Below are 19,029 nucleotides of genomic sequence, written 5' to 3' on the forward strand. Positions count from 1 at the left end.
AAGCGTTTTCGTGTTGGCACATTACACAGTGCTGGCAGCAATGGTCTCTGTGTTCCCTTTATATATTAGGAAGGCATGGAAAGTACTTGGAACTCTTTCTCTGACATTTCACAGTACTGACTGTATTATTTTTATTACTTTATTGACTTTATTGGGGTGACATTGGTTAATAAAACTATAGATTTCAGGTGCACAACTCTACAGTACATCATCTGTACACTGTATGGTGCTCAACACCCCAACTCAAGCCTCCTTCCATCACCATTTATCGCCCCACACCCTCTTCTACCTCCCCCACCCAATATTTTCTTTCTTTAGATCCTCATTCTACAAGCTTTTTTCTATTTTTAAATTATTATTATTATTTACTTTAAACTTTTGGTTGAAATACTGAAACACACACACACGAGCCCAGGCCTACAGCTGAAGTCTACAAAATCTTCTGCTAAAAACCTTTCACTACATTTTCTTGGGTGTTTTTGTTTTTCTTCTCCTGCAGTTTCCTTTCTCTTGCCTTTTCTTCAAGTATGCGTTCATGTTCCAACAACTCATTAGCCGATTGCTCAGGAACCACCTCCAGAAGCTCCTCAATGCCACCCTCATCCACGCCCAGGGTAAAGTTGCTTGCCATGTCGACCACGGCATCGTTGATTTTTGCAACCTCCCCATCCGTGGCAAATTCCTTCAAGTCACGAATGAATTCTTGAGTGTCTTCTTCCAGAGGCCATTCATACACTTCTTGGTGGCAACCCCCCCAAGCCCAAACAAGGCTCTTGATGCAGTCATAAGATGCTGTAATCCTTCCTTCTAAAACTGCATCAGTGTCACCTTGGCTGGTGTGGCTCAGTGGACTGAGTGCCAGCCTGTGAATCAAAGGGTCACTAGTTCGATTCCCAGTCTAGGACACATGCCTGGGTTGTGGGCCCCCAGTGGGGGGTGCATAAGAGGCAACCACACATTGATGTTTCCCTCCCTCTCCTCTCCCTCCTTACCCTCTCTAAAAATAAATAAATCTTAAAAAAAAAAAAAAAAGAAAGAAAAGAAAATATACGTGTATGCATATACTTCAAAAAAATAAGGAAGGAAAACTGCATCAGTGTCTTCCCAGTATGTTCTTGGGCTGGAGCAATTGCCTGGGCAAAGGTCGCCCTCAGGTAGAAGGCCTTAAAAGCTGCTGTAACTCCTTCATCCGGGAAAGTTATTTGGAAACGACAGATCATAATGTAACATACATTCATATACCTCTACTAAGGTGAGAACGCTTGCCATATTTGCTTCTCATGTGTTTTGGCTGTATTTTGTAATTAAAAACTAAAAACTTGAGAAAATAGAATGTAAAGCCAGTCCTCAACAGAAAAGCCGTATTTTAGCAATGGTCGCCCACGCGTGAGGGACAGTCCCGTTCCTCACCGTTAGTTATCTCTAGCGTGTCGCCCCTGTAGTTACTCAACATCCTCTTTATCGGCTGCGTGAAGTATTTATACTACAAAAGACTCAAGAACACAAAAAAAGGGATCCTTCACGTAATTTATTGTATCTTTTTTGCTCTGATAAGGGAGCCCTTTTTATTAAGATACTTTGAGAGAGAATCCTAAAAACAGTGCTTCTGAAGAGATTAGAAACAGGAAGTGCTGTGCATTTGCGGCTTTAATCCCCTGTTCTGAAATCTCCAATATTTCCGTATTTCTCTCCCTTTGGTGCACATTCCACTCGAGGAGAGGATTCAATACTGTGAATTCTTAGCTGAAAGCTCACCACTGCCTTTTGGATTCCTAATTGAATTCTGGCATCCAATGAATTGTTCAAAAATTAGCCCTCATTCTACGAGACAATAAAACAGAAAAACAAAATACCACATACCTTCCATCTTTCAGCGTGTTAACAATAAATCGGTTAATCTGGCAAATACAGTTGCTAGACAATTGTTCGTCTTCAACAAGAGGGTTCAACTGTGTTGCCAACATGAAAGCTGAAAAGCAGAGATTACTTTAGTCTCCGGAACATTTTAGCCGTGACAATCTGAAGCTGATCACACCTGCCCTAGCAAAGGAAAATATGCCTTAAATACGTTCCTGAAATTAAAACAAGTCAGACAGACTCCGCACAGTGAAAAGCAGTATAATTTTCTGGGCATTAAACATCTGCTGCTACTCTGAAATGTCTGTATTTCTTAAAGTGCCCCAAACCATTTTTTCTATCATTCAGGTTTCATGACAAAGACTAAAAAAATCTTTTCTAGGTCTTTCACATTGTGACTAGAGATAGCAAGCAGATATTACACAAATTTTCTCCTTCCTCCCAAGTAAAGCTGCCAACCCAGAAGTTAAACACCATAAAGGCAAGTATAAGACAGCTAACTCATCACAGTCACTAAACGTCAATATCATCCTGCGGGAAATTAATCAAAGAAAACATACAGCACCAGTTAGGGAAAGTTAATTAAGCCAAGTGGCAGCTTTCCACTAGACCCAGTCTATTGTTAGAATGCTCTCTGCCAGCTGCAATTCTGCCTGAATGGACTGCATGGCCAAGCAAATGCAGACTTCCAGAATGCCCCAAATTATTACAATCAAAATGCTGGGTATGTTGTCATTTAAATACAAATTCCTGGACTTACACAGCATACTTACAGGACAGAGTGTTCAACCCATCACTCATAAGCAGTCGGTAACGGGGCGGACTATTCCCTGTAGTGATGGGACGGATGTTCTAGAATAGAAAACTTGATTCATTAGCCAGGCTGTCTGCCCAGCCCCAGGGATAAGTAAACCTAAGTGGCAGGAGAGTAGGCTCGACATTAGATCAGCACAAACTGAACCGTTCGCGCATTCTCTCAACACCTAAATGCAAGTAAAAGGAAATTAGATTTGATGCTTGTCCCACCAACCTCTCTCCGCTAACATTATGAAACACAACATAGATGAGAATAAAATGTTGCCAATACTCTTGTGTTCTCTCTTCCTTAACTCGAATTTGGCTGAAAATCAATTCTAAAAAAACATGTAACACGGTACCTAATGCAGGCAAGGTGCTGTGTAGGAAACATGGAGGCAGAGAGACATAAGACAGGTGTGCACATAATGACATGGGGCAGAGCTGAGACATTCATCCCAAATGGAAGGAAATCAGAGGCAGCTTGAACTGAAATATGCAAACAGAACCTTAAGATGAAATAAGCCTTGAGATGACCGGCAGCTAGTTTGAGAGTAACAGAGACCATCAGGACCACTGATGCAGAATCTGCAGGTAGAATCCATGATTCTGCTTCTACTGTGTTTTTAAATTCCCACTACATTTGAGAACCTGTTAAGTGACAGAGTTAACGAAGCAATAAAGCAGATTTGAGCAAGACACACCTAAGGGCAGAAGGACAAGAAGGAGGCAGCTGTAACGATGTGTAGCACTACAACATCCATTCATTGTGGAAAGAAAAGAGAGGCTAAACCTCAGATCTGAATCTCCAAAGGTCTACCTCTGGCTAACGTTAATACATTTTTTTAAAAAATCTCGGTCCCTTTCTCAGGGTTTTAACATGAACTGGCCTATTTTTTGTGATGATGGAGAGAATTTGCTAAAGTGAACAAATCTTCATGTCCTTCATTAAATGTAATTTACGATTACATGTAAGTTCAAACACTACTCGACATAAAACACGCGTAGGTACTTACAATGACTTGGAGGACGGGTTTTATGGATGTGTCGCCCTGCTGCATGATGGCCTGAAAGAGTAAGAACAGATTTCTGTGATGTGCCTTCAAATCATGATCAAAATTTGGCATTTTTTTACAGTTTAGTATTCAGAATAAACAAAAGATAACACTGTTAAAAGTGCCTTTTTGGAGATTATCACTTGAAAAATCTAGTTTAAGTTATGTCACTCTGGACAAATTATAAAATCATAGTAAGATACATGCTCACCAACAAGGATAGACTCACTAGATCTCAAACGCTGGCATCGTGCCCTGAGCAACGTGGCTCAGGTGGCTGGGCATCATTCCGTGAGACAAATGGTCCCGTTTGATTCCCAGTCAGGGCACATGCCTGGGTTGCAGGTTTGGTCCCTAGTCAGGGTGCGTGCGGGAGGCAACGCACTGGTGTTTCTCTCTCACACTGATATTTTTCTCCCTTCTTTCTCCCTCCCTTCCCCTCTCTCTAAGATCAAATAAATACAATCTTTTAAAATAGTAAAATAAAATACTGGCATCACATATGCACTCATGCATAACAGCACATTAATATCCCTACATTAGGGAATTTTTATTAGTGTCATTAGGGAATTAAATAAATATGGTAAATCCTTAAAACAGAATATTATACAGACTTAAAGGGAAGATGATGTTATATAATACTGGTGGCCTCTTGTAAGGGGCACCAGGTGAGTGGTGTAGACACGTGTGAGAGGCAGACTGTGCTACATCCTCTTCTGTACCTTCTGAATTTCAAATCTCATGGCTCTATTAGCAATTATCAAAGTAATTTCTAAAGAAAAGCAAACAAAACACCCCATATCAATCAGGTTTGAACTTGTTTTTAACAAGTCACCATTCAGCCCTGGCTGGTGCGGCTCACTGAATTGAGTGTGTCAGTCTGTGAACCAATGGGCTGCCAGTTCGGCTCCGGTCAGCGCACATGCCAGGGTTGTGGGCCGGTCCCCCGTTAGGAGCATGTGGGGGGCAATCGCTGACGTTTCTCTTACACATCAGTGTGTCTCATCCTCTCTTTCTCCCTCCCTTTCCCGCTCTGTAGAACAATAAAGCCACCACTCAAAGGTAACTATCAGAAAAACTAACAACTGGTTGTCTGACCTCGGCTTCTGCCCATGCTGAAATAAATGATACCAGACTAGCTCTTCAAACATAAGCTAAAAAACTGGACAAAAAGATATAAAGTGTTTTCAAATGCTGAAAATAGGTCAAGCAAAACTGATCCCTGAAAGAAGGGAGACAAATGAAGTGAGCCCTGTGATCACTAGGGCTTGCTTTCTGCATTTCTGGACCACAGTGCAGGGAAGGGAATCCAAGAAGTCCTGCCAAGTACGGATCAGGGTTCAGGAAGATGCGTCAGCTGGATTTCGTGGATGCGGAACGCCGGAGGGAGGACATACACAGAGAAGCTACAATAACCTACAACAAGGAACTCCTTTGAGTCTTTGGCTGAATTCCAAGTTGTGCATATACAAAATGAGACTCCAAAAGGCCAGGCAAAGAGTAAGTATTAAGAGAACTATATAACTTGAAAAATTACTGGAGCTTACACAGGCTATCATACATTTGTGTTCCAACCAGCCAGAATAGAGAGAACTCAATAAACATGATGCATTCAGGACTTCTGGTCAAGATGGCGGCATAGGCAGACATGGCCCTCCTCTTCGCACAACCATATCAAAATAAATATACAACCACCATCACTCAGAACCATCAGAAATCAAGTTGAATGGAAGTCTGACAACTACAGAATTCAAGAAATCACCACCGTCCAGACAGGCATGAGGTGTGCAGACATGGAATGGGCTGGTCCCTCACCCACATGTGGTGGATAAAAATTGGGAGGGATATCTCGGGAACAAGGATCCCCAGCCCAGGGTTCCAGTACCAGGAAGATAAGTCCCTGCAACTTCTGCCTGTAAAAACTAGCAGGGATTGAGTTGGTACAAGAAACCACTAGAGCCCCAAGCAGTTCCTCTTAAAGAACCCACACATGGACTCGCCTACACAGACTCACCCACTCCAAGCTCCAGAACCAGGATAGTAGCTTGAAAAACACCAGAGGTATACAGGGAGAAAGTGAAGTGTCTGGCATCAAGGCAAATAGAGGCCATTGTCCCTTTTCTAAACCCTCTCCCCACAGAGCAGGCAAGCCGATGCCATGTCTGAGACTCCATCAACCTGGCTAACACTGTTTGCCCCACTTTGGAGACCCCCAGAGACTCTGCCCCACCTAACTTATGGGCCCACCCAAGCTGCTCTTCCATGTGAATGGTTGGTCTTGGCTCACAACTTTTTTTTTTAAGATTTTATTTACTTATTTCTAGAAACGGAGGGAGAAACATCAATGTGGGGTTGCTTCTCACATGCCCCCTACTGGGGGCCAGGCCTCCAACCCAGGCATGTGCTCCAACTGGGAATCGAACCATAATCCCCTGGTTGGCAGGCCTGCATTCAATCCATCGAACCACACCTGCCGCCCAGGGCTGTTTAACAACTTCTTAAATCCTATCAAAAGAGCAACAGCTGGCCTCAGTGAGAACCAGGCCTGCCACTAGCAGCAGCCAGCCTAGATTCATAGTTTGGCTTTACCTGGGAATCTCCAAGCCCAGCACAAGTAGCAGCCATCTCAGATTACTTTATAGCTCAAGCACAGTGCCCCCAGGCAAAACACAGGTGGGGGCTGACCTTGACCTGCACCACCCAGGAAACCCCAGGGCCAGTGCACCCAGAGGAGAGGTACGGACCACTCTGAAATACCGCAATCCTGCCCCTGCACAGCTGATCCTCCGCAGAGGGCAGAGGGTGGTGGTCAGTGGTCACAGCCAGTCCTTGCAGCTGACTGGCCTGGGTAAATCCCTCCCATTGATCTGCCAACAGCAACAAAGGCTCAACTACAAGAGGAGGGTGTACTCAGCCCACACAAAGGGCACACACCTCAAGTACTCAGCTTGGATGATAGGGGAGGCTGTGCCACTGGACCCTACAGGACACCTACTACATTAGGCCACTCTACCAAGACACATAGTCAAGGCAGCTCCACCTAATACATAGAAACAAACACAGGGAGGCTGCCAAGATGAGGAGACAAAGAAACATGGCCCAAATGAAAGAACAGATTAAAACTCCAGAAAAAGAACAGAACAAAACAGAGATAAGCAATCTATCAGATTCTGAGTTCAAAACACTGGTTATAAGGATGCTCAGGAACTTAGTTAGGACCTCAACAGCATAAAAAAGATCCAGTCAGAAATGAAGGATACACTAATTGAAATAATGAACAATTTACAGGGAAACAGTGTGGATGAAGCCGAGAATCAAATCAATGATATGAAACATAAGGAAGAAAAAACACATTAGAACTAGAAGAAAGAACCCCCCAAAATGAGGACAGTATAAGTAGCCTCTGCGACAACTTCAGGAGGTATATTTGCATCATAGGGGTACCAGAAGGAAAAGAGCAACAGCAAGAAATTGGAAATCTATTTGAAAAAATAATGAACGAAAACGTCCCTAATTTGGTGAAGGAAACAGACATGCAAGTCCAGGAAGCACACAGAGTCCCAAACAAGATGGATGCAAAGAGGCCCATTCCAAGGCACATCATAATTAAAATGCCAAAGGTTAAAGATAAAGAGAGAATCTTAAAAGCAGCAAGAGAAAAGAACTTAGTTATCTACAAAGGAGTGCCCATTAAGACTGTCAGCTGATTTCTCAAAAGAAACTATGCAGGCCAGAAGGGACTGGCAAGAAATACTCAAAGTCACGAAAAGCAAGGACCTACATCCAAGACTACTCTACTCAACAAAGCTACCATTTAGAATCGAAGGGCAGATAAAGAGCTTCCCAGACAAGAAAAAACTAAAGGAGGTCTTTATCACTAAACCAGTATTATATGAAATGTTAAAGGGACTTATTTAAGAAAAAGGTTGCCAGATAGGAGAGAGGGGTGGGGGAATGGGTGAAGAGGTGAGGGAATTAAGAAATACAAATAGGGCCTTGCTATAGTGTGACTCAGTGGATTGAGTGCTAGCCTATGAACCAAAAGGTCATGGGTTCGGTTCCCAGTCAGGGCACATGCCTAGGTTGCAGGCCAGGTCCCCAGTAGGGGGTGTACAAGAAGCAACCTTTCTCTCACACGTAGATATTTCTCTCCTTCTCTTTCTCTAAAAATAAATAAATAGAACCTGTAAATAAATAAACAAACAAAACGTGTCAGCATAAATACTGAATATAGTCATCGCTGGTGTGGATCAGTGTATTGAGTGTCAGCCTATGAACCAAAAGGCATCTGGTTCAATTCCCGGTCAGGGCACAGGCCTGGGTTGCCAGCCAGGTCCCCAGCTGTGGGCGTGCAAGAGGCAACCAGTCCATGTTTCTTTCACACATTGATGTTTCTCTCCCTCCCTCTAAATATAAATATGTAACATCTTAAAAATAAATAAATACGGAATATAATATTTTATTCTTCTAGGACATACAGCATGATAAATATACTTAAGGTAAAATTGCTATAAATTTTCCAAATTAACATTGCTAATAAAAATACGGCAGGAGAATGTAATAGTCAAGGGTACATGTGTTTGAAACCTCACTCCATGAACAATGTAACTCCTTTGTATCTTTTAATTCCTTTATCTGTAAAATGGGGGTAATGATAAAACCTACTTTACAGGATTACTGTAATGACTAATATAAAGTATGTGGTGCATTGGAAATGGTCAAAAATATCAGATCCCTTCATCTTTCTTTATATGACTCAATTACTTAAGCTACAAGTCCTATTTATTCTATTTACCACAATGGTTCCATGCATTATCTCTTATTTCATGTTAGCTCTTGGCTAAAATGCCTCTACTACCGGTTAGTTGCTTACCCTTTTGGGCCTCTGTCTTTTACATTAAAATGATAGTACTTGCTTTAGCTACCAATCAAACTGACAAAGGCTCTCCATACCTTGTCATCACAGACATAAGTGATACTTTACCTACACTGGAAGTATGTTTCTAAAATTTTGAATATCGCAAAAAACTAACTGATCAAATGATTTATATTTACATAATCCCGTGATCATTCTTTTTTAAAGGTGAACTAATCCTAATTTTTTTCTATCCCCCTAATTTCTTTTAAACGTGCAAGGGGCAGCTATAAAGTAAATGAGGACTAGAATTGCAATCACTTCCCAGGTCTACTTATTTCTATTTTATTCAAATATTCCCTAACCCCACCAACTGTTCTTCCCCTCCCTGTTTCCTCTACGCTCTCTTTCTTTTCACTGCCTGATATGCAACTAGCAGACATTTATTGGGTACCCAAAATTTGCCACCGCTGCCAAAGGTGTTGATACAGGTATCACATACTATGTTGAGAAAAACAAAACAAAACAAAACAAAACAAAACACCAATATAAAAGAATGTACAATCCAGTGGGGGAAACAGAGAGTAAGTAATGTTAATCAAATCAAGAAATAAATGTAAAAATGACATGTGTGATTATCAGTAATAGGTAACAGGTTGAGCATTTACTATATATCAGGCACAGGCCAAGCACTTTAATGTAATAAGTCACTTAATCCTCCCACTAAACTTAGGCAGTAGGTAGTAGGTATCATTACCCTCATTTTACAGAAGAGGAAAAGCAGAGTTCAGTGTCTCGCCCAAAGTCACATAGCTAATAAGTGAGGAAACAGAAATTAGGGTCTCAGAGTAAAGAGATGTAGGTTAATAAGGGAAGACAAGGCTTCTCTGAGGAAGTAACAACTGAGTTGAGGTTTGAAGATTATGTTAGCCCATGAGAAAAACCACCTAGGCAGTAGGCGGAGGGGAAAGAATGATCGAAGACCCGGTGGAAGGCAAGAGTATGGAATATACCAGGAATTAAAATATTTTAGGAAATGGCTGGAAAGGAGGAAACAAGCTAGGAATGTTATGATGGAAATGGCAGGAAGGGGGTATGCTGAATGGAAGTGAGTGACCCAGGCAAAAAATGATGGTGCCAATGTGGATGGAGAGTAGATGGAGTTAAGTGATATATATAAAGTAAAATACATCTGACTTGGTGACAGACCGGATATTCAGGATGATGTCGGAAGAATGATCCCTCAGTTACTGTCTTGCATAACTTCTTAATGGATAATGGTGCAATTCATCCAGATAGAGAACACCAAGAAACCCTGATTTAGGAAGATAAAGGATTTGCTTTGGGACATGTTGAAATTAAAATGCCTTTGCACCCTGGCTGGTGTGGCTCAGTGGATTGAGCACCAGCCTGCAAACCCAAAGATCACGGGTTCAATTCTCCTTCAGAGCACACGCCTGGGTTGCAGGGCAGGTCTCCAGTGGGGGGGGGGGGGGGGAGAAAGGCAACCGATTCATGTTTCTCTGGCATATTGAGGTTTCTCTCCCTCCCTTTGCCTCTCTCTAAAAAGTAAATAAAATCTTTTTAAAAATAAAATAAAATGCCTTTGAGATACCAAGTAGACAGGTGGATTATACAGGTTTGTCTTTTCACAGTTAAGGCCCCCGGACAAAGAAATCTGTAAGCAATTAACATGAGACTCTCTTGTACGAAAAGGGCCTGGAGTTGAGCCTTGAGTCAAGAAAAATTTACAAAGAGGGACCTGCAAATAAGATGGGGAAAGACCAACGAAGCTGAGCCACAGGAGCCAAAAGAGTGTCACCAGAAGGAAGCAATGCTCAAAGAACTCAAACGCTAAGGAGAACTCTGGTAAACTGAAAACTACAAAGTGTCTGTTGGATTTAGCGACTAGGAAACACTGCTAATTTCAGCCACAGTTATTTCTACAGTGATCGGGGGGGGGGGGGTGAATGACTGGAGTGGGTTCAAGGGTTGATAGGGGGTAAGAAAATGAAATAGCTGAAAACAACTCTGGAGAAGTTTGGCTGTGGATGGAAGAAGGGGAGGGGAGACACCGTGGCCGTGGATGGGAGATGAAGGGAAAAAAACCAACAGTTCATTTTGCTTCGTATTCTTAACCAGGAAGTCATAAGCATGTTTAAAAGACAATGGAAAATTTCTTGCAAGAAAGGGGTGATGGTTCTGGGAAATGAGCCGGCCGTTCCCCCAGTCCCCGCTATCTCCTACTACCGCGTCCTCTCCCCAACGCTCCCAGCCCCTCTCCCCCTTCTCCACTGCTCACAGCCCCAAGGTCCACAGCCCCCCCGGGCGCCCGGCTCGGCTTGCAGACGCCTCCTCACCGCAATGGCCCCCTCGCTCAGGTGGCCCACCATGGTTCCTCCGCGCCAACTCCCGCGTTTCCGATCCCGGAGGCACGCGCTTCTCTGCCGAGGTCCGGCGCGCTCTAAAGCAATTGGCCGGAGGAGCCGCGTACGCCATTTCCGCCTTTCGACGTGAGCACGGCGCAGAGGCGGGCCTAGGGGCTGAGCAGCCACCGCATTGGCTGATGCAGCGCGGGTGGTCTGCGGGTCCCTCCCGAAGCCAGGTTCACAGCAGAGTCGCGGGACGGGTCAGCCGGAACGCGGGTAACTAAGCTGTGGTGCCCGTCGAGGGTGACGCGAACGCAGTTACGGGCACTGCAGAATTAGTTCCGGGAGCTTTGCTAGCGGGCTGTCGGAAACATGCCAGGCTCGGCCTTTCGCGGGCAAACAGCGTGGTAACCCAGAGTTACAGCTAATAACCCTGCTGCCAAATGTAATGAAAAGCAGTGACTCCATCCTGAGCGTATCACACTGTTTCTGAATATAAATAAAACCCGGTACCTGACCTCAGAAGAAAGCCCGGTCTGTCGAGGGAGTTTCCACTGTAAGTAGTCCTATCTAAAGGTAGATAATGGTATAAACCCCAGAAAAGGGACGAGTGTGCTGGAATCACACAGATGAGAAATCAGGGAAGGCTTCCCGGAGGAGGTGCCATTTGAATTGGGTCTTGAAGGATGTGTGGAAATTTGCCCTGTGGACTCCAAGTGAGGGTGGAGATGCCCCCAGAAGAATGAGTAGCCTATGCAAAAACTAAAGAGATGAATAACCTGGGAAGCTGGGTTTTGAGTAGCTCAGGATAGTAGGTTAGGGAGCAAAAGTGATATTTGATTATTAGAAAGTAAGCCAAAGGTCAAATAATAAAGGGCTTGCACTAGGCTTTCCTAAATGCCAGGTGGAGTGTTGATGCATTTAAGGCAGAAGACTGACATCTCTCTCGATGTGGAGGATGGATTGAATTGGGGGCTGGGGTGAAGGACTGAGGGCATGAAGTCTAGTTATGGCACTCTGGAAACAATGCCAGACAAGAGATGATGGGGTCTTGAACTAAAGGTACTGAAAGAAAAAAAACAACCATGTAAGAGATAGACATTTGTTAACTTACTAGTTGCTGGGGTGAGTGAGAAAAATCTGGGATGTCCGACAGGTTTCTGACTTGAGCAACTGGGATAGATGGAGGTATAAGACAACAGCGATGGTGGCTGTCTAGTTACTTGCTGTGGTTGCTGGAACAGGGTCAGCTTTCAGTAAATATTTCTGAATAAAAAGACAGTTGAGTGAATTGGTATGAGAATACAGGGCCTTCTTCAGCATATAAACAACTGTTGCAAAAGACCACAAGAATTGATTTTGCTTCTTCAGGCTTGCTGGAATGAAATCTTGATTTTCTAGAATTATACATCTGTAGAAATCTGAACTCTTTATATTCTTATTCATTTTATAGGTATAAAGTAGCATGGACCTGCCTGTGGATGAGTGGAAATCATACATACTTCAGAAGTGGTCTTTGCTCCCAAAGTCCGTTCAGGCCACAATTTGTACAGCAGAGACTTTGAGTGATATCTTTCTTCTCTCCTCTTCGCTTCTTCAGTAAGTGAATGGAAGCTTTAACCAGGGATACTTTAATCTGGGAAATGTTACCACTTGTCATTTGCTCTTAAGTTACATCTCTTTTTGATAGAAGGATTAAACTTAGATTTTTATATTGTATTTTGGGTCATTCAGCAGTTCTTGCTATCTTCAGTATCTCCTAAGCTACTATTATAGAAGAGGTAAGGACGCTATTTAGCTTTTTCAGTGTAAATATTATGGTTCAGTAATCGGTGCCTTGCTATAATTACTAGACTGTAAATTTTGCCATCTCCCAAAGATTGTAGTGCAGATTTACTAGCTGCACATGGAAGTTCATAAGTGCTCAAATTTGGTTAGGACCTTAGAGGTTTAACCCAGTATTTTCAAATTCTCGTGACTACACTCTCCTCTAAGAAATATTTTACATCACAACATAGTATACATACACATATATAAAAAACTGAAACAACAGTTTCCTACAACTTTATTCAGTGAATTTTTGAAAAGATTTTATTTATTTATATTTAGAGAGAGGGGAAGGGAGGGAGGGAGAGAAACATCAATGTGTGGTTGCCTCTCACGCGCCCCCTACTGGGTACCTGGCCTACCACCCAGGCATGTGCCCTGACTGGGAATTGAACTGGTGACCTTTGGTTCACAGGCCAGCAGCACTCAATCCACTGAGCCACACCAGCCAGGACCATTCAGTGAATTTTTATTGATCACCTGTTTTGAGCCATAGAAACGTCCACCTACAGATTCCAGAAGCTTAGCAAATCCCAAACAATGTAAACATAAATAAAATCACACCTAGGGACAGCAGACTCAAACGGCCAAAAATTAAAGAAAAAAAGAGGAAATCTTAAAAACACCCAAAAGTAAAAGATGTTACTCTTACTAGACTAAAAATAAGACAATGGCCAACTGTTTTCAATGAACCTATGGAAGCCAGAAGACAATTGGATGGCACTTATTAAAGTACTGAAAGGAAAACAAAGCAAAACAAACTTGCCCATCTAGAACTCTATACCTAATGAAAATACCTTTCAAAACTGAATGCAAACTAAAACACTTAGAAGTAAGACGTGACAACAATAAGGGGAAGATGGGTAAATGGAGTTAAATATTTGTAAGATTCTTATATTGTTTAGGAAATGGTAAAAGAAGTAACTGAAGATAGTGAGAAATCAGGGATTCACTTTGTAACCTCTAGGGTAATCACAAAAAAATATATAAAAATTTATAATCAAGTCAATCCTCCCCCTTTCCCCATATGTTAAATAGAATAATACATCCCAAGATGTCTATGTCCTCATTTTAGGAATTTGTGACTATGTTACATAGTAAAGGGGAATTAAGTTTGCAGATTTGCCAGTTTTAAGATAGAGTAGCCTGGATTATCCAGGTAAGCCCAGTGTAATCACGAGAGTCCTTAAAGGTGGAAAAAGGAGAAGGAAGAGAAGAGTCAAAGGAAGACCTGACTACGGAAGAACAGTCAGAGAGAGGCAACATTGCTGGCTTTGAAGACAGAGAAAGGAAGTCACGGCCAAAGAATGTGGGCAGCCTCTGGAAACTGGAAAATGCAAGGAAACAGCTGCCCCTCAGAACCTCCAGAAAACAATGCATTCCTACCAACACCTGGATTGTTAGCTCATTGAGACCCATGTTAGACTTCTGCCCTTCAAACTGTAAGATAAATTTTTGTTTATTTTAAGCCACTAATTTTGTGGTAATTTGTTACAGCGGCGACAAAAATACTAATACACTCCCTTTACTTCCCTAATCCAAATTACTATTAGTAGCCACACCGTTGCAGTAGCTTCCTAACTGGTTTCCCATATCCATCCTTGCCTCACTCCAAACTATTTTCTACACCACAACAGGAATTATCAAAACAAATCAATTTTATTGATCTTACTCAAAACCTTCCAGGAGTTTTTCTTTTGCCCTCATAATAAAGGCTGAAATTCTCCACATAGATAGCCAGTCAGACACGGCAGTCCGACCTGCTCTTTCCCCACACCCCCCTTTCAGACATACTGACCTTCTTTCAGTTCTTCTTCTTTTTTTTTTTTTTTTAAGATTTATTTATTTTTAGAGAGAGGGAAAGAAACATCCATGTGTGAGATATACAGCAATCAATTTCCTCTCGCACGCCCCCAACTGGGGACCCTGCCAGCAGTCCAAGCATGTGTCCTGAATGGGAATCAAACAAGCGACCTTTTGGTTCCAAGGCTGGCACTCAGTCCACTGAACCACACCAGTCAGGGTGGCCTTCTTTCAATTCTTGATACGCATTATGTTTCTTCATGCCACGTGCCCTTCACTTACTTCTTCTGACTGAAATGCTTTTCCTATCTCCTCGCTACTCTATCATGCCCTAAGGATGAATTAATTTCTGCTCATCTTTCAGAATCAGCCAGATCTTTCCTCAAGAACCCCAGCCAGGTCATCTTCATTTTTTATACATTTACAACACTACATAACTTTCCTTTTATAGTTGTGTAATCATTTGATTAATGTTTGTATTCACTACTAGTCTATAAACTCCTAAAGGCAAGGACCTTGTCAGTGTTGTTGCCAGTTCGATTCCCAGTCAGGGCACATGCTTGGGTTGCAGGCCAGGTCCCCAGTAGAGGGTGTGTGAGAGGCAACCACACATGGATGTTTCTCTCCCTCTTTCTCCCTCCCTTCCCCTCTCTAAAAAAAAATACATAAAATCTTTTTTAAAAATTATATATTAAAAAAGAATAAAAAATTAGCACTCCATCCTCTAAATAGAAATTCCAGTGCCTATGTCTCTGAGACAAGATCCCTCCCCGCCACTCCCATCATATTACGTAGTAGAACCTCATGTGTCCCAATGTTGTGCAGACCCTTAGTTTCAAGTGCAATGGTTAAGAGCTCTCCTCGAAATGACATTTATGCTTTTTTTGTTTCTTTCTCCCTAAAGACCTGAAGATGAGATGTTTTTAAAAAAGCTTTCTAGAGGTTACCTTGTAGAAAAGGACCCCGATGCTCCCCTTTTTTACAAAGAAGAAGGAAACAAAAAATTCCAGGAGAAGGATTATATGGGAGCCACAGTGCTATACTCTAAGGTAAGACATCCCAGCTCCGTTGGAGGGGCTCTTGTAACAATTTAACAAAGTGTATTTCTTCAAAAGATAGAGCCTTAATGCTGAATTGTGTAGGCAGTGGTAGCTTTGTCTATAATTTGTGGGTTGGATTTGAAAAAGAACACTGACAGAATTCTGCTATAGGTTATATTCTGCAACAAAGGGTAGTTTGTATTATATGTCCGGAATTCCATCAAGAAACTTCTATTCCCGTATTCTTTCAGATACCTTGTAGCAATAGTATTGGATCCCTTACCCTACGTTGTCCGTGTCTGTCAGTTTTCATTGAATCGTGTGCCATTTTTATATAAATGACTGACGAGGTATTTGTTTGATAGTCCCAGCTTAGAGAGAGCAAGATTTTTGGTTAGTCACTGTATTAGCTACAGTCAGCATGACTTAGATGAAGTTAGAAAGGAAAATAAGCTCACCTGCCACAGCCCACTTGAACTCTGCTTTGAAGGTTGTCAATAAATATCTAAAATTACTTAGCCATCAATGACCTAGATTTTGAGGGGGAATACTGGCTTTTATCAACCTATTACTCTTGTCCTGCTTCCATAGTAGGAACTGGAACATCCCTGAGACTCTTCCTTCTATAACTTTTGAAATATATAGATTTAAAGCAAGATGTCTCACTCCCTTATACCAGGTCTATGACCTTGTATATTAAAAGGATAATGTACCCTGGCTGGTGTGGCTCAGTGGGTTGACCACTGGTGTGCGAACCGAAAGGTTGCTAGTTGGATTCCCAGTCAGAGCACAAGCCTGGGTTGTGGGCCAGGTTCCCAGTAGGGGGCACATGAGAGGCAACCAATCAATGTTTCTCACGTCGATGTTTCTTTCCCTCCCTTCTCCCTCACTTCTACTCTCTTTAAAAGAAAAAGAAGAATGAGTGTACATTTGAAAGTACACCCATACTGTGACTCTTTAACAGGCTTATGATAAAGTTTGGAATTATTTTTCCAAAAACTATCAGATCTACAACAGCAGCTTCTATAAAAGATAAAAAGCCCTGCTTGTATTTAGCTGAATAATGTACTGGTTATTGCTGAAGAATTAAAATCCGTTAGATGTAATGACCCACTGATAAATGGCTTAGCTCTTCTCCGGAGCTAATCTCTTCCACTTTATGAGTGTGTATCATAAATGTGATCACATGGGAAGTTGCTCGAGAAAAACAAGTAAAATCAGACAAAAAAATTAAGGTTTGCTCTGCACGTGGAGGGAGATGAGCCTTCCTATTGTAACCAAACAAACTTAGGTTTGGTTGCCTGCCACAACAAAAGCCAGACTCGTGAGTCAGATGCTGGGGCAAAAGGAAAGAGGTTTTATTCAGGTGCCACACAACCTGGGAGAACAGTAGACTCCTGTCTCAAAGACCGCCTCCCCTTCCTGCTCAAGCCCACAGTTCTTTCCTTTTCTTTTTTTAAGATTTTATTTATTTATTTTTAGAGAGAGGGGAAGGGAAGGAGAAAGAGAGGGAGAGAAACATCAGTGTGTGGTTGCCTCTCATGCACCCCCTACTGGGGACCTAGCCCACAACCCAGGCATGTGCCCCAACTAGGAATCGAACCGGTGACCCTTTGCTTCACAAGCCCGAACTCAATCCACTGAACCACACCAGCCAGGCCCCATAGTTCTTCTAGGGATAGGGAGGGGAGGGCTTCTTTTTCTATTCAATTATCTTGCTATCTTTTGGTGCGCTCAGGGCCCTATCCATTCATTTTTGTAGCCTTTGCAGTGCTCAGGCCCTATCCATTCATATTTCTAGCCATTTCATGAGTGTCCAATGGGCTTCCTGTAGGAGTCGAAACAGAGCAACCCCCGATGGCGCAAAAGTACAAACCTAAAACCACAACCATAACAAGACCCCAGACAAAGTGGGAACGTAAAAACAAAACTCGGATCCATAATTTCATTATTCCAAATGAGCACTCACCAGCAAGTCTTAGCATCTTATCTCCTGCCATCCACAAGAGGTCCTAACCAGACCCCAGTGACACAAAGCCCAAGTGACAAAAAGCCAGAGCGGCACATAGTCCAAGTGATACCAAGCTCAAGTGGTCCAAAGCCCAAGTGGCAGGGTAGAGGACCCCTGGTGGGCATGCCAGTTCAACTTACGTAGTTTTGGAGCCCATCTGCTCCCCCCAAACCCATTTCCTTTCACCAGAGAAGTGTTTCAGGTGGCTGATGCCTTGAGAAGGTGTGCAGGGAAATTCTCTGAGGAAAGCTCTTGGCAACTTCGGGGAAATTCCCCAGGTCTGCCTTCCCAGGGTTGGCCAGCCTGGGCCCTGCTGGACTTACCAAGGTCCATACTCTCCCACTAGAGTCACCAAAAACTAACTTTAAGAATGGAGGTTTAGCTGCCTGCCACAACGAAAGAAAGCCTCGTGAGTCCTCGTGCTGGTGCAAAAGGAAAGAGGTTTTAAACAGGTGCCACACAACCTGGGAGAATGGTGGACTCCTGTCCCAAAGACCACCTCCCCTTCCTGCTCAAGCCCACAGTTCTTAAAGGGATAGGGAGGGGAGGGCTTCCTTTTCTATCCAATTATCTTGCTAGCTTCGGGTGCACTTCGGAGCCCTGTCCATTCCTCTTTCTAGCTTTGGCGTGCTCAGTGTAAGAACCTCCCCCTGCTGCCATCTTGGCCAATGGGGGAAGCTCCCTGGTGTACCAAGTGACTGTCTAGCAGGGGTGTCCAACCTTTTGGCGTCTTTGGGCCACACTGGAAGAAGAAGAGTTGCCTCAGGCCACACTTTAAATACACAAACACTAAGGAAAACTAATGAGCAAAAAAGGTTTTAAGTAAATTTATGATTTTGTGTTGGTCTGCATTCATAGCCATCCTGGGCTACCTTGGACACCCCTGGTCCAGTAATACTGTTTCATGAAGCTAGTATTTTGATGATTGTGGTACTTTGCAAATTTTATAAAGCAGTTTTCTTTCTTTTTTATAATAATATTTGGTTTTGTCTGATTGAAAATGTAATATATGTTTACTTGGAAAAGATAGAGAAGCATAAGGAATAAAAAAAGTTCCATAGCCAATGACAGGCACCGTTAACATTTTTACTTATATCCATTCAGCCACTTTTTCCTCGGACACTATGTTCTTCTTTTACAAAATTGAGATAATGCTGTACTTACTGTTTTGTAACCTGCTTTTTTGCCTCAGCAATTTATTGTGACCCTTTTCTCATGTTATTAAATTTTCCACTAGAACATGATTTTTTACGGCTGGCTTAGTGTTGCGTTACAGAGAACTATACTTGATTTAACATCTAATATTGGCAGAAGTTTTTGGTATCGTAAAGCTGCAAGGAGCATCTTTCTATGCAAATATTTGTACACGTCTGCTTATTTCCTTAGGATTAAATTCCTAGAAGTGCAATTGCTGGGT

The 19,029-nt window shown here is 42.6% G+C and overlaps 2 protein-coding genes across 2 annotated transcripts in view; one reads left to right on the top strand and one right to left on the bottom strand.

The window, feature by feature from the left end:
• The window catches only part of RPA1 (replication protein A1), a 42,948-nt gene extending 31,913 nt beyond the window's left edge, over positions 1 to 11,035 (bottom strand). Inside the window, exons 1-4 of the mRNA XM_024564831.4 lie at positions 10,923 to 11,035; positions 3,669 to 3,719; positions 2,631 to 2,709; positions 1,861 to 1,969 (exon numbers count right to left, since the gene is read on the bottom strand). Coding sequence (XP_024420599.2) covers positions 1,861 to 1,969; positions 2,631 to 2,709; positions 3,669 to 3,719; positions 10,923 to 10,955 — 272 coding nt within the window. The 5' untranslated portion in view covers positions 10,956 to 11,035. The remainder of the gene's footprint in view (positions 1 to 1,860; positions 1,970 to 2,630; positions 2,710 to 3,668; positions 3,720 to 10,922) is intronic.
• Positions 11,036 to 11,123: 88 nt separating this feature from the next.
• The window catches only part of SMYD4 (SET and MYND domain containing 4), a 34,351-nt gene continuing 26,445 nt past the window's right edge, over positions 11,124 to 19,029 (top strand). The window contains exons 1-3 of the mRNA XM_024564893.3: positions 11,124 to 11,487; positions 12,385 to 12,530; positions 15,466 to 15,610. Of these exons, the coding sequence (XP_024420661.2) occupies positions 12,397 to 12,530; positions 15,466 to 15,610 (279 nt within the window). The 5' untranslated portion in view covers positions 11,124 to 11,487; positions 12,385 to 12,396. The remainder of the gene's footprint in view (positions 11,488 to 12,384; positions 12,531 to 15,465; positions 15,611 to 19,029) is intronic.

Source organism: Desmodus rotundus, chromosome 9 (genome assembly GCF_022682495.2).
Source record: "Desmodus rotundus isolate HL8 chromosome 9, HLdesRot8A.1, whole genome shotgun sequence".
Classification (NCBI taxonomy): domain Eukaryota; kingdom Metazoa; phylum Chordata; class Mammalia; order Chiroptera; family Phyllostomidae; genus Desmodus; species Desmodus rotundus.